At 37.1% G+C, this 13340-nt stretch overlaps 1 protein-coding gene across 1 annotated transcript in view; it reads left to right on the top strand.

Annotated features, from left to right (window-relative positions):
* Window positions 1-13340, top strand: part of Pspc1 (paraspeckle component 1) — a 64826-nt gene that overhangs the window by 1293 nt on the left and 50193 nt on the right. Inside the window, exon 2 of the mRNA XM_026394949.2 lies at window positions 9942-10243. Within this exon, the coding sequence (XP_026250734.1) occupies window positions 9942-10243 (302 nt within the window). The remainder of the gene's footprint in view (window positions 1-9941; window positions 10244-13340) is intronic.

Genomic DNA, 13340 nt, shown 5'->3' with positions numbered 1-13340 from the left:
TTGTTTTGTGGTGAGTTCATCAGTTGCAGTCATACAGCATTATTGTCATTCATATTTAGATACTGTTTTTTCTTCAATCAAAATCTTTTTTAGGAGACATTTTACACGTAAGACTTTTTCCTGTTATCTTTCTAGTTAGACCCTCACTCTAATATTCATTGCAGTTTATGGAAGCTGTCTTATTGGAACTTGAACTTTCAAAATCGATTTCTCTTCATATGTGGACAAAGTAAAACTTAATATGTAGAGAAAATTTATTGTATTCTTAAATACTTAAGTGGCTCCAAGAGAAGATAATTAGTTACAAGGTATGAATAAAAAACAATATTTCCTTGGAATTTAAATAATCAGTACATTTTGAACATATATTTATCTTTTGTACAGTAGAGAAGCAGCCTGTCACTTGGTAAAATTCTTAATGTAAATGCAGAAGTTTGGGGATGTAGCTCAGTAGAGCACTTGCCTAGCATGCCAGAGGCCTTGAGTTCCATCCCCAGCATCACAAAATAAAAAAATGAAGTACTGTAAGCAACTTTTGATAAAGTTTCCAAAAGGATTTTATGTAATATTTTCGTGATCCTTAGTCTCTTGCTTGCAGTGTCTTATTCTGAAGTTGATATTTTGGAGGAGGAAGAATGGAAGGACTACATTTCCCTGTTTTGAAAGCCTTTACAGGACCAATAAATATTTTGACATTGGAAAATCTTTTTGTTTCTTTTTTTAACTTATTTTTTACTTTTAGTTGTAGATGGACACAATACCTTTATTTTATTTTTTATTTTTGTAGTGTTGAGGATTGAACCCAGTGCCCCACATATGCAAGGCAAGTGCACTACCAACTGAGTCACAATCCCAGCCCTTCTTTTTGTTGCTTATCTTTTATCTTCTTAATAATAGACAATTCCTTCCTTCCTTCCTTCTTTCTTTCCTTCCTTCCTTCCTTCCTTCCTTCCTTCCTTCCTTCCTTCCATCAGCACTGCCCAGTAGAAATTTCTGCAATGATATAAAGGCTGTTATATATCTGTACTGTCCAAAAGAGTAGTCACTAGCCACATGTGACTGTTGAGCACTTGAATGAGGCTAGGAGGGCTGGGTAGTGCAGTTTGAATGGTACTGGAAATTGAACCCAGGGGCACTTTACCACTAAGCTATATCCCTATCTCATTTTTAATTTTGATTTTTTTAATGAACTTAATATTTATTATTATTATTATTTTTTTTAGTTTTCGGCGGACACAACATCTTTGTTTGTATGTGGTGCTGAGGATTGAACACTGGGCCGCATGCATGCCAGGCGAGCGTGCCACCCCTTGAGCCACATCCCTAGCCCCCATTTTTAATTTTGAGACCGGGTCTCACTGAATTGATTAGGGCCTCTCTGTAATTGTTGAGGCTGGCTTTGAACTTGTGATCTTCCTGCCTCGACCTCCTCAGTTGCTGGGATTACAGGCCTATTCCACTGTCCTGGCTCTTAATTTAAATAGCCAAGTATGGCTAGTGTATGGCCCAGCACAGTTTATTCAATGTACTTTTAATACTGTTCATTTTTTAAAAAATCTGGGATTAGGAGGTGAGTAGGGTTGCTGTTGACTGCTCTTTTGAATTATACTCCTCCAAACATAGCACACTAATTTTTTTTGCATACAATTAGTAAAGTTTTGTCTGTTGGAAGCCAGGATTTAGTTTATAGAATTTGACTTTATAGATAGCTTTACAGTTTAATGTGAATTCTGTTTGTAAGATGTAAATTTAAAAGGTTTATTTCTGAACTATTATTTTTTCTACTTAGAAAAATCATGTAATGTATACTAGATCTGAATAAACATATATGACATAGTGGCTTTTTAAAATAAGGGTGTAATTTTTTTAAGCATATAAAGCAAGGTTTATTAAAAAAGGGGTAACAGACTTCTCCTGGGAGGAAGAAGGGGGCCATGGCTGGTATCCTGGTATCCCCAAGGGTTTAATAACTGGTTTGTTTCTTGAAATAATTTATTCAGTAACTGATCTTTAAATTACAAATAAACTAGTAGTTGTAGTATTCCAATTCGTAGAAGAAAACATTTTCCGATATAGCATAGGGTCAGCATTGCTAGTATTGAGTGGTGGAGAAACAATTTGTTTCTTACACATATGGTCCTAATCCAAATTGTTAGCATATGGTACATTAGAGATGAAATAGATTGTTTTAGACATATTTTATTGTGGAATTTTAGATTTTGGTTATTTATTGATAATTTTAGACTGGATAGATCTGAAAAGTTGTACATTTGTTTTTTAAAGTTAGTTTTTTGTTTCTTTGTTTTCCATAAAGTGTTGGGACTTTTCAGTTACCTCGCCCTAAACTCTATAGTGATGCTCTAACACAGCCTGGTTGAAGAAGGCAACTGAAGTTAGTTTGATTTACCTAAAACTGGTATTAGTTTGGCCTGAACTTTTGTTTTTATCCTAATAAAACAGATTTATCAAATGGTGGTTCTTGACTAGTATATTTATTTATTTATTTATTTAAATTTACTTTTTAGTTTTCAGCAGACACAACATCTTTGTTTGTATGTGGTGCTGAGGATCGAACCCAGCGTCCAGCGCATGCCAGGCGATCACGCTACCACTTGAGCCACATCCCCAGCCCAGACTAGTATCTTTAGATCTTTTCCTGGACTAAGCAGAGGCTGCTTAAATTGTTTCCCCCGCAATACGTGCTAGCCTTGGTGACCTTATACCTCCTCAAGTAATCTCACCGTATCTATTAGCTGAGACTCAGATGTGTGAATACTAGGGCCCCAACCCAGATCTACTGAATCAGGAAGTTCTGGGAGTGGGGCCCAAATATCTTGTTTTAAGTAACCCTCTGTGTTATTCTGATGCTTGTCAAGTTTAAGAAGCCAACTTTTCTAGGAAACCACTTAAAGTTAAAAATCAACTAAATTTACTTTTAGTCAGTCATTAGGTACTTAGCCCCCATCTGCCTCTTTTTTTTTTTTAGTTATGAAATGATAGATGTTAATATTATAGATTTGTTATATAGAATGTACTTTGTATAATTTTAAGTCATATTGTATTTCAGGAAAGTGTGAGAGTGGTAGTCTTTCTTTTTCTTTTTCTCTTTTTTAAAATTTTTTTGGTGGTACTAGGGATTGGACCCAGGACCTTGTGATGCTAGGCGAGCCCTTTTTCTTTAAATTTATTTTTATTGGGGATTGAACCCAGGGGCATTTTGCCACTGAGCTGTATCCCCAACCTTTTTTATTTTGACAAGGTTTCATTAAGTTAGTGAGGATCTTACTAAGTTGCTGAGGCTTGCTTCAAACTTTTGATCCTCTTACCTCATCTTCTGGAGTTCCTGGGATTACAGGCATTGCCAAGGTGCCTGGCTCAGGAGAACTCTTATTTTTTCTGTGTGTGTGTGTGTGTGTGTGTGTGTGTGTGAGAGAGAGAGAGAGAGAGAGAGAGAGAGAGAAAGAGAGAGAGAGAGAGAGAGAGAGAAAAGACACAAGGACTGGGAATTAAACTCAGGGGTGTCCTGCCATTAAGCTATATCCCCAGTCCTTTTTATTTGTTATTTTGAGACAGGTTTGCCTAAATTGCCTAGGCTGGCCTAAAACTTGAAATCCTCTTGTTTCTGCCTTTCAGGTAGCTGGCATTATATGTGTGTGCCACTGTGTCTCTGTTAGACTTCTGTTGTTGTTTTTTTTAATATTTATTTATTTTTAAAATATTTTTTTTTAGTTGTTGATAAACCTTTATTTATTTATAAACGGTGCTGAGAATCGAACTCAGTGCCTCACACATACCTGGCAAGTGCGCTACCGCTGATCCACAGCCCCAGCTCCTAATATTTATTTTTTAGTTGTAGTTAGACACAATACCTTTATTTTTATGTGGTGCTGAGGAATGAATGAACCAGGACCTCTCATGTGCTAGGCAAACACTCTACTGCTGAGCCACAACACCAGGCCTGTTCATTAGACTTCTAATGATAGTACAACATCTTTTCTCTCTAGTATACTTTCTAAAAGATGATTATTATTAACTTGGTGCAATTTTTCTTTTGGTACTGGAGCATAAGCCAGGGGTACGGGGCACTTTACTACTGAATTACACCCCCAGTCTTTTTTTTTTTTTTTTTCAGAGAGAGAATTTTAATATTTATTTTTTTTTAGTTTTCAGCGGACATAACATCTTTGTTTGTATGTGGTGCTGAGGATCGAACCCGTGTGGGCGTGCTACCGCTTGAGCCCACATCCCCAGCCTACTCCCAGTCTTTTTAATTTTTTTTGAGATAGGGTCGTCTCCCTAAATTGCGAAGACCAGTCTCAAATTTGTTGTCTTCCTGCCTCAGACTCCAAAGTATCTGGATGCCTGGCATACTTTGTGTAATTTTTCCATAAAAATCAAATTATATGGCACACATTCATTGTGATTTGATTTTTTAATTTAATGTTATCTTTAACTTCTTTTTATGTTGTTAGATTTTCTTTCTCTCTATGGTAAATGGGGATTGAACCCAGGGGCATTCTACCCCTGAGTGATGTCCCCAGTCTCAAAATAAAACCTGGCCTTGAATTTGAGATCCTCCTGCCTCAGCCTCCCAAATTGCTAGAATTAACTGGTATGCACCACTGCTCTTGTTGTTATTTCATCAACTTTCTGTTGATTGAGGTCTATTTCTCGTTTGCACCAATGAATTAATTGCCTTCTACTTGTATAACTTAAAACTCCTACAGTGGGGATTTTTAAGCAACTAGTAAATAGAAATAGAAAAATTCATGTGCTTTGGAAAGAGTCTGGAAATAGAAATCATTGGATCATAGTTTGAACAGTCCTAGAGCAGTCATTTAGAATCTTGTGGTAGCCATTTGCAACTTTGTGATTCCTTATATTCCATCAAGACCCTTTGGTTTTAGAAAGCAGTTGTACCATCTCTACCTAGGTACTGTCTATGCCCTATGCCCTGATTTTGATCTGCTTTCTGTTTTTACATATTTCTTAGAATGTCTGTAATCTTGGCTCAATCTTCTTTCAAATAGCATTGTGCCCTTGGTACTTTGCAATGTTGTATTTTTGTTCTTTTTTTCTTTTCTTCCTCTAATATTTTTTTGTACCAGGGATTTAATCAGGGTTAAGTGGGCGCTTAACCACTGAACCACATCCCTGACTCTTTTTATTTTGAGAGATGGTCTCATTAGTTGCTTAGGGCCTTGCTAAGTTGCTGAGGATGACATTGAACTAGTGATCTTCCTTCTTCAGCCTCTTAATTGCTGGCATTACAGGCATGCACCACTGCACCTTGTCTTTCATGCTGTTGCAGTATATTTGAGTTGTTTCTGGGTTTACATGATTATGAATAAAGCCACTATAAAAATTGTGCATAGATTTTTCAATGAACATACAGTTTTATTTCCCTTCACTAAATGGCGGTGAGTGGGCTATTTCAGGTTATATGGTTATGTGTATTTTTAAATTCATATTGAAACTTTACTAAAGTGGCTATCTACTTTTTTCTTTATTTTTTGTACTGGGGATTGAATCCAGGGTCCTTAACCACTGAACCACATCCCAGCCGTTTTTTATTTTTATTTTATTTATTTTAAAGTTTTCTGTTTTTTTCGTTGTTGACTAACCTTTATTTTATTTATATGTGGTACTGAGAATTGAACACAGTACCTCCACCACTGAATTACAGCCCTAGCCCCTTGTTTTTTTATTTTTGAGGCAGGGTCTTGCTAAATTGCTAGGAACTTTGCTAAGTTGCTGAGGCTGGCCTAAAATTTGAGATCCTCCTGCTTCAGCCTCCTGAGCTGCTGGGATTACAGGCCTTCTAGCAGCTGCTATCCAGTTTTTCAATGCCACCAGCAATTGCTGATTGTTCTCCATCCTCCTCAACATATGGTGTTGTCTTCTACAAAATTTGTCATGTTAAATAAGTGTATTGTGATATCTCATTGTGGCTTAAATTTGTATTCCTCTAGTGCCTGATGATGTTGAATATCTTTTTGTTTATTAACCCTATCCATTCTCTTTGGTGAAGTGAATGTTCAAGTCTTACTCATTTGACAATCAGTTGTTTTCTTATTAATGTGTTTTAAAAATCATTGTTACAATTTCTTTTTTTATATCTATTTTTTAGTTTTAAGTGGTTACAATATCTTTATTTTTATGTGGTGGATCCAAACCAGTGCTTCACAAATGCTAAGCGAGCACTCTACCACTTGAGCCACAACCCCAGCCCCAAATTTCTTTTTTATATAAATGTTTTGCAAATATTTTCTTTCCATTTAAAAACAGAGGAACCTCTCCCTCTCCCTCTCCCTCTCCCTCTCCCTCTCCCTCTCCCTCTCCCTCTCCCTCTCCCTCTCCCTCTCCCTCTCCCTCTCCCTCTCCCTCTCCCTCTCCCTCTCCTTCTCCTTCTCCCTCTCCCTCCTTTCTCTCCCTCCCTTCAGTTTATACAAAGGTGGGAAGCAGCAATATGGTAGATTTGTGGAAATTGTGAATTCTGTATAGGTTCAAATGAGCACTTGTGATCTTGAGCAAGTTACTTAACCTCTGTAGGTCTGTTTCTCTATGTAAAATGGGTACAGAAAAAATACCTACTTTATAAGTTTTTGAGGATAATGAAAGCAATGTATACACATATATACACACATGCACACACTAACTGATTGACTAACTTTGTGGGGGTGGCAGGGAGGTTCTGGGAATCAAATCCAAGGCCTCACACTTGCCAGACAAGCACTTTACCACTAAGCTATACCCCTGGTTATATATGTGTATGTGTGTGTGTGTGTGTGTGTGTGTGTGTGTGTGTGTGTATATATTTTTTTTTTTAAAACATGATTATTATTATTATTATTTTAGTTCTCAATGGACCTTTATTTTATTTATTTATATGCGGTGCTGAGAATCGGACCTAGTACCTCGTATATGCTAGGCAGGTGCTCTACCATTGAGCCACCCCCTCAGCCCCTATATATGTATTTTTAATAAGGGATAAGGACTGGTTTGTAGTAACTACTTGATAAAAGTTATACTTTATTTTTCTGAGTCATGAAATCTTTGTTCTCATTTTAACTACTTAATTTTAATTGATATTTACAGATACTTGATTTTTACAGAGAGGTAATTAATTGATTTTTATGGTATACATTTAGAACACTGTTTCTCAAGTAAGATAGTTTTTCTTCTCAAGGATATTTGACAATATCTGAAGACATTTTTGGTTGTCACAACTAGGGGGGAGTGGTTCTACTGGAATCTGTGGTGAGTATAGGTCAGGAATGCTGATAAACAGCCTATAGGCAAAGTACAGTCCCCTATAATAAGAATTATCCAATCCATAATATTAATGTTGAGGCTGAGAAAACTGTTTTAAAACCATTTAAAACATGGAAAGTATAAACTTTTTTTCTTGTTGCTAGGGTTTGAATCCAGGCCCTCATGCTTACTAAGTACACATTCTACCACTGAGTTACACACTCTAATCCCTTTAAAATTTTTTTCTTTTTCCCCAGTGCTGGGGATTGAACCCAGAATCTCGTGCCTTCAGGGAAAGCAGTCTTATTACTGAGCTACATCTCTAGCCCCCAAAGGTGCAAATTTTAAATCTACTGGTAGGTGAATCTTGACTTGTACACCTGTTGAACTCTGTCTGCTAGAAAGTATAGAATGTGGCCTGGTGCGATGGTGTAAGTCTGTAATCCCACTGACTTGGGAGGCCGAGGCAAGAGGATCACTAGTTCAATGTCAGCCTGAGCACCTTAGCAAAGTCCTAAGCAACTTAGTGAGATCTTTTCTCTAATTAAAAAAATATAAAAAGGTTTGGGGTTGTGGCTTTGTAGTTAAGCGCCCCTGGTTTCAATCTCTGGTGCCATCAAAAAAAAAAAAAGGAAGGAAAGAAAAACATACAAGTATTTTATGAAGACAGTAACTTCTAGCTTTTGAGACCATTTTAGAGATTGAATGAAAAAAGCATATCTTTATGAAATTTACCAGTTTGTTATCTGTTATCTTAGATACCTGTGTTCTACACCTACTTATTTATGGCCCTGTAGATCCAACCTACTTTCTCACTAATATTAGGCAAGCATTCTATCACTAAATTACACCCATACCCCTATTCTACACCAACTTTGAATTCTCCAAATCAAGGAAGTTCTGTTATCTTGTGTTTTCAGTAATGAGCATTTTTTTCTAATTTAAAAGTGCTTAGGGGGGCTGGGGATGTGGCTCAAGCGGTAGAGTGCTCACCTGGCATGCGTGCGGCCCGGGTTCGATTTTCAGCACCACATACAAACAAAGATGTTGTGTCCGCCGAAAACTAAAAAATAAATATTAAAATTCTCTCCTCTCTCTCAAAAATAAAAATAAAAAAATAAAAGTGCTTAGGGAGCTGGGGTAGTGAGTGGCCCAGAGGAAGCGTGCTTGCCTTGCATATGTGAGGCACTGGGTTCGATCCTCAGCACCACATACAAATAAAACAAAGGTATGTTGTGTCCACCTACAACTAAAAAATAAATGTTAGAAAAATACCTATAAAAAAAGTGCTTAGGCACACTTGTTTGTACAATAGATTTATTACAGCCCACGAATGTGTGTGTTTGCTTCTCTCTGTATGATAGTGAAAAATGTGTAGCTGATGAAGGAGGAGTAGTTAATAAGACCTAATAGTAACTTTTACAGATAATATAAAAAAAAGTAGAAATAAAAAGAAAAGGAATTTGTTTGTCGAGGAGAGGTGGGAGGCTTTGAAATAACAATATCAAAAACATTGAGGGCACAGGCTGGGGTTGTGTCTCTGGTAGAGCACTTGCCTAGCATGTGTGAAGCACTGGGTTCGATTCCCAGCACTGCAAATAAATAAATAAAATAAAGGTCCATCAACAACTAAAAAAATAAAAAAACTGAGGGCATAGAGAATTATTCTTTCTATGATAGTTCATAGTAAATGGCACTTGGTCTCAAAAAGTAATTATATGTTTAATATATGTAGGAAGTTTTTTTTTTATTAACAATATCTTTTTTTTGATGGTGGAGTTACTGGGAATTGAACTCAGGCACTTGACCACTGAGCCACATCCCCAGTCCTCTTTGTATTTTATTCAGAGATAGGGTCTCACTGAGTTGCCCAGCACCTTGCTATTGGTGAGGCTGGCTTTTAACAATATCGTTTTTTTATTCTTACCAGCAGTGCACAATGATCGCAAGTTTTTCTTTCTTTCTTTTTTTTTTTTTTAGTTGTTGATTAACCTTTATTTTATTTATTTGTTTATATGTGGTGCCGAGAATTGAACCCAGTGCTTCACACATGCTAGGCAAGTGCTCTCCCACTGAGCCACACCCCTGCTCTATGTAGGAGATATTTAAAAGATACTGCTTTGAGTATTTTACAACTGTTCATTTATTTATGAGCAATTAATCTTTATATAATGATGTTACTGGGGACTGAACCCAGGGGCACTTTATCACAGGTCCATCCCCAGCCCTTTTTATTTTAAGACAAGGTCTCACTAAGTTGCTTAGGACCTTGCTAAGTTGCTGAGGCTGACCTTTAACTGTGATCCTCTTGCCTCAGCCTCCTCCAGCCTCACTTCTGGAGCTGCTGGGATTATAGGCATGTACCACCATGCCTGGCTATATAATGACCTTTAACAGGACAGTGGGTTGGGATTTTTTACTTAGTGTGCACAATGATCTTTGAATAACTAATAAAAAGCAAGTGATAAGAAAGTAAAAGGAAAATCAAAGTAACCCTATCAGCCATTTCCTAAAATTACCTAGTTTTCCTTAGAAGCAAGCCACTGTTTTAAATTTTTTTGTTACTATCATCTTTTTTTTTCTTTAATTTTTATTGTTGGTTGTTCAAAACATTACATAGTTCTTGACATATCATATTTCACACTTTGTTACTATCATCTTTAAAAATGATTTTTCCTCTTAAAAAGGAATCCAGAACATTGGCTGAAATTGCAAAAGCAGAGCTGGATGGCACCATTTTGAAGAGTAGACCTCTCCGAATTCGTTTTGCTACACATGGAGCAGCCCTAACGGTCAAGAACCTTTCTCCAGTTGTTTCCAATGAGCTTCTAGAACAAGCATTTTCCCAGTTTGGTCCAGTAGAGAAAGCCGTTGTGGTTGTGGATGATCGTGGTAGAGCTACAGGAAAAGGTTTTGTAGAATTTGCAGCAAAACCTCCTGCACGAAAGGCTCTGGAAAGATGTGGTGATGGGGCGTTTTTGCTAACAACGTAAGTTTTAAATATCTCGTCCTTCTTTTGTCCAGTTACATATGGTCTTCTCTCTGTTCTGGAATTCTGTCTTCCTTTACAATTCATACTGTCTTGGCATATGGTAAGTAGGTATTGAATGAATTACTGATGAATGTGAAAAAGGAATTTTTATGTATTGCTTACTAGGACTTATGAATCATATAAAACAATCCTTTAAGAAATTTTAGCTTTTATTGAGGTATAATTTGAGCCAAATAAGTTTTAACAAATGTTTATAACCATGTAACTACCACTATAATCAAGATATGGAACATTTCCATTGTCCCCCAAAAGTTGCATCGTGCCCCTTTGTACTTACTCTCTACTACTTACCCCTGCCCTAAGTAGATATTAATCTTTTCATTACCACAGATAAGTTTAGTCTTTATTAATAGAAATCATGTAGCATGTACTCTTTTGTGTCTGGTTTCTCTTGCTTAGTGTGTTTGTGAGATTTTATCCTTATCAATGTGTGTATAGTATTTTATAGCTGAATTATGTTCTGTTTTATGACCATATCTAGTTGTCCAGTGACTTATGGGTTGGTGTTTGGCCAACTGTTGTGAATAAAGCCACTATGAATATTTGTGTACAAGTCTTTTTTTGAACATTATGCTTTCATGTGGCTTAGGTATATACTTAGGGGTAAGTTGCTATATGTTCATTTTCCTAAAAAACCTGTTAAAACTAACTGGGTGTGGTGTTGCCTTCCTATAATCCCAGTGGTGTGGGAGTCCAAGGCAAGAGGATCTCAAGTTTGAAGTCAGCCTCAGCAATTTAGCGAGGCCCTAAGCAACTTAGTGAGACCCTATCACAAAATAAAAGAAGGGCGAGGAATATAGCTCAGTGGTTAAGTGCCCCTGAGTTCAATCCCCTGGTACTCCTCCAGAATCCCCAAAATAAAAAACAAAAACTGACAAAACTGTTTTCCAAGGTGTTTGAATCCCCACCAGCCAAAAATGAGAGGCTCTAGCATTTTTAGTTTCTCTCTTTCTCTCTCTCTCTCTTTTTTTTTTTTTGATAGTAGGGATTGAAGGTTGCTTTACCATTGAGCTACATTCCTAGTCCTTTTTAAATTTTTTTAACATCTTTAAAAAATTTTTGAGACAAGGTCTTGCTAAATTACTGAGTCTTCTTGCTATCCTTCTGCCTCCTCCAGTCTCTGGGCATTTTTAATCTTAGATATTCTAGTGAATATAGTAGTATCTCATTGTGTTTAAAATTTTATTTTCCTGATGGCTAACAATAAGCATCCTTTTTATCTGCTTTTTGGCAAGTTATATATCCATGAAGTATCTGAAATGTTTTGGCCATTTTCTAATTGAGTGATTTGTCTTTTTACTAAATTATCTATTTTAGGTACATGTCTGTGGGAGGCCAACCTTATGGGTGACTGAGTTACACTCCCTGGCTGGGTGCTGAGGCGCTCAGTCAGAGAAATGGGTGTGTCTTGCTGTAGCCCCATGGGTGAAGCTATGCTCATCTGTTCCTTTGTAATATAACCCCTTGCCCTTTTTAGGATAGAATCTTCCATGGAAGTGCCTTGTGTGTGTCCCCTTCTCTTACTGTGTCCTTGGGTGTGGCCTACTCAGGCTCAGTCAACCTGCTGACAGTGGACTTCATGAAGATACTCAGCCCCCTGAAACCTGACCCCTTGCCTCATTTGAATAGCTTCCCTCAATAAAAGGGGTCAGCATGTGCTCTCTCTCTCTCTTTCTGAGGACCTTTAAGGTCAGAGGAGCCGTCACAGTGACCCCAAAGAAAAAGGTATTTGTGTCTCTTGTGTGGTTATTTCGTGCATCCCAGTTAGCCCAGTTTAACTGGAGTGACCCCTGAGCCTTTTAGTCGCGAGAACAGAAACCCAGCACATGTCTATATTATGAATATGTCTCTTTGTGGCTTTCCTTTTTTTTTTTTTTTATAGTACTGGAGATTGAATCTAGGCTTTCATGTGTCCTAGGCAAGTGATCTACCACTGAGCCTCATTCCTGAGCCCTGTGGCTTGCTTTTTAATTTTCTTAACGTGATTTCCAAAGAGCATAAGTTTTTGTATTTTGTGAAGTACAGTTGAAAAGGTTATAGTTGCATTTTTCTTATTTGCATTTTTGTCAAAATTGGAAATCGGGGGGGGGGGGGAGAAAAGGTCTGGGGGTGTTGCTCAGTAGTAGAGTACTTACCTGGCATGCCTGAATCTATTTTCCTTTCTTTTCTGTTTATCACTGTACCTGCTCTAAAGCTACTTAGTTAATTACCTAATTTATTTTAAGCTTTGAGAAATTAGAGAGTATAAATCATCTAACTTTTCTTTTGAAACTGGGGATTGAACTCTTAGCATTCTGCTGCTGAGCTACATCCCTAGCCCTTTTTATTATTTTATTTTAAGACACGGTCTCTCTATATTACCCAGGCTGGCTTGGAGCTTGTGATTCTCCTCATTCAGCCACTTGAGTAACTGGGATTACAGATGTAAGCCCACCCGTGTCCAGTCAACTTCACTCTTTTTTCAAAACTGTTCTATGACAGATTCTTTGTTTTTTAAATTTAGCTTATTTTAATTTTTTTGGTACTATTAAACTGTAGTCCCAGAAGCTCTTCACCACTGAGCTATATTCCTAGCACTTAATTGTTTTTTATTTTGAGATAAGATCTCACTAAATTGCTTGGGGCCTCACTAAATTTCTAAGGGTGACCTCAAATTAGGGATTTTCTTGCCTCAGAGCTTCCTGTACCACTGGGATTGTGGGTATGTGCACACCTGGCAGATTTTTGTATTTCTTTATCATGTGGTGCGGTCAGCCATCGGTTGTGAAATATTCAAATATTTTAGGGTGTGGGAAATTGAATTTAAAATAATATTTCTTTGGTCTTTAGAGGTTTGGATATTTGTAAAACATTTTTCACTCTGTTTTTTACTGTTTAGCACTCATGCTAAAATTGAAATTCATAGTAGTTCTGCTGCTTTACAACACAGCCAGCTTGTTCTGGTATCAGCCTCTGGTCTTACTGTTTTTGCTTAGAGATCTTTCTTCCCTTATTGGGATAAACCTCATTTTCTTTTCTTTTCTTTTTTTTTTTT

Source organism: Urocitellus parryii, chromosome 2, assembly GCF_045843805.1.
Source record: "Urocitellus parryii isolate mUroPar1 chromosome 2, mUroPar1.hap1, whole genome shotgun sequence".
Taxonomy (NCBI): Eukaryota; Metazoa; Chordata; class Mammalia; order Rodentia; family Sciuridae; genus Urocitellus; species Urocitellus parryii.
Note: the sequence above shows the minus strand (reverse complement) of the source record. Positions and strands in the feature narration are given on the sequence as shown.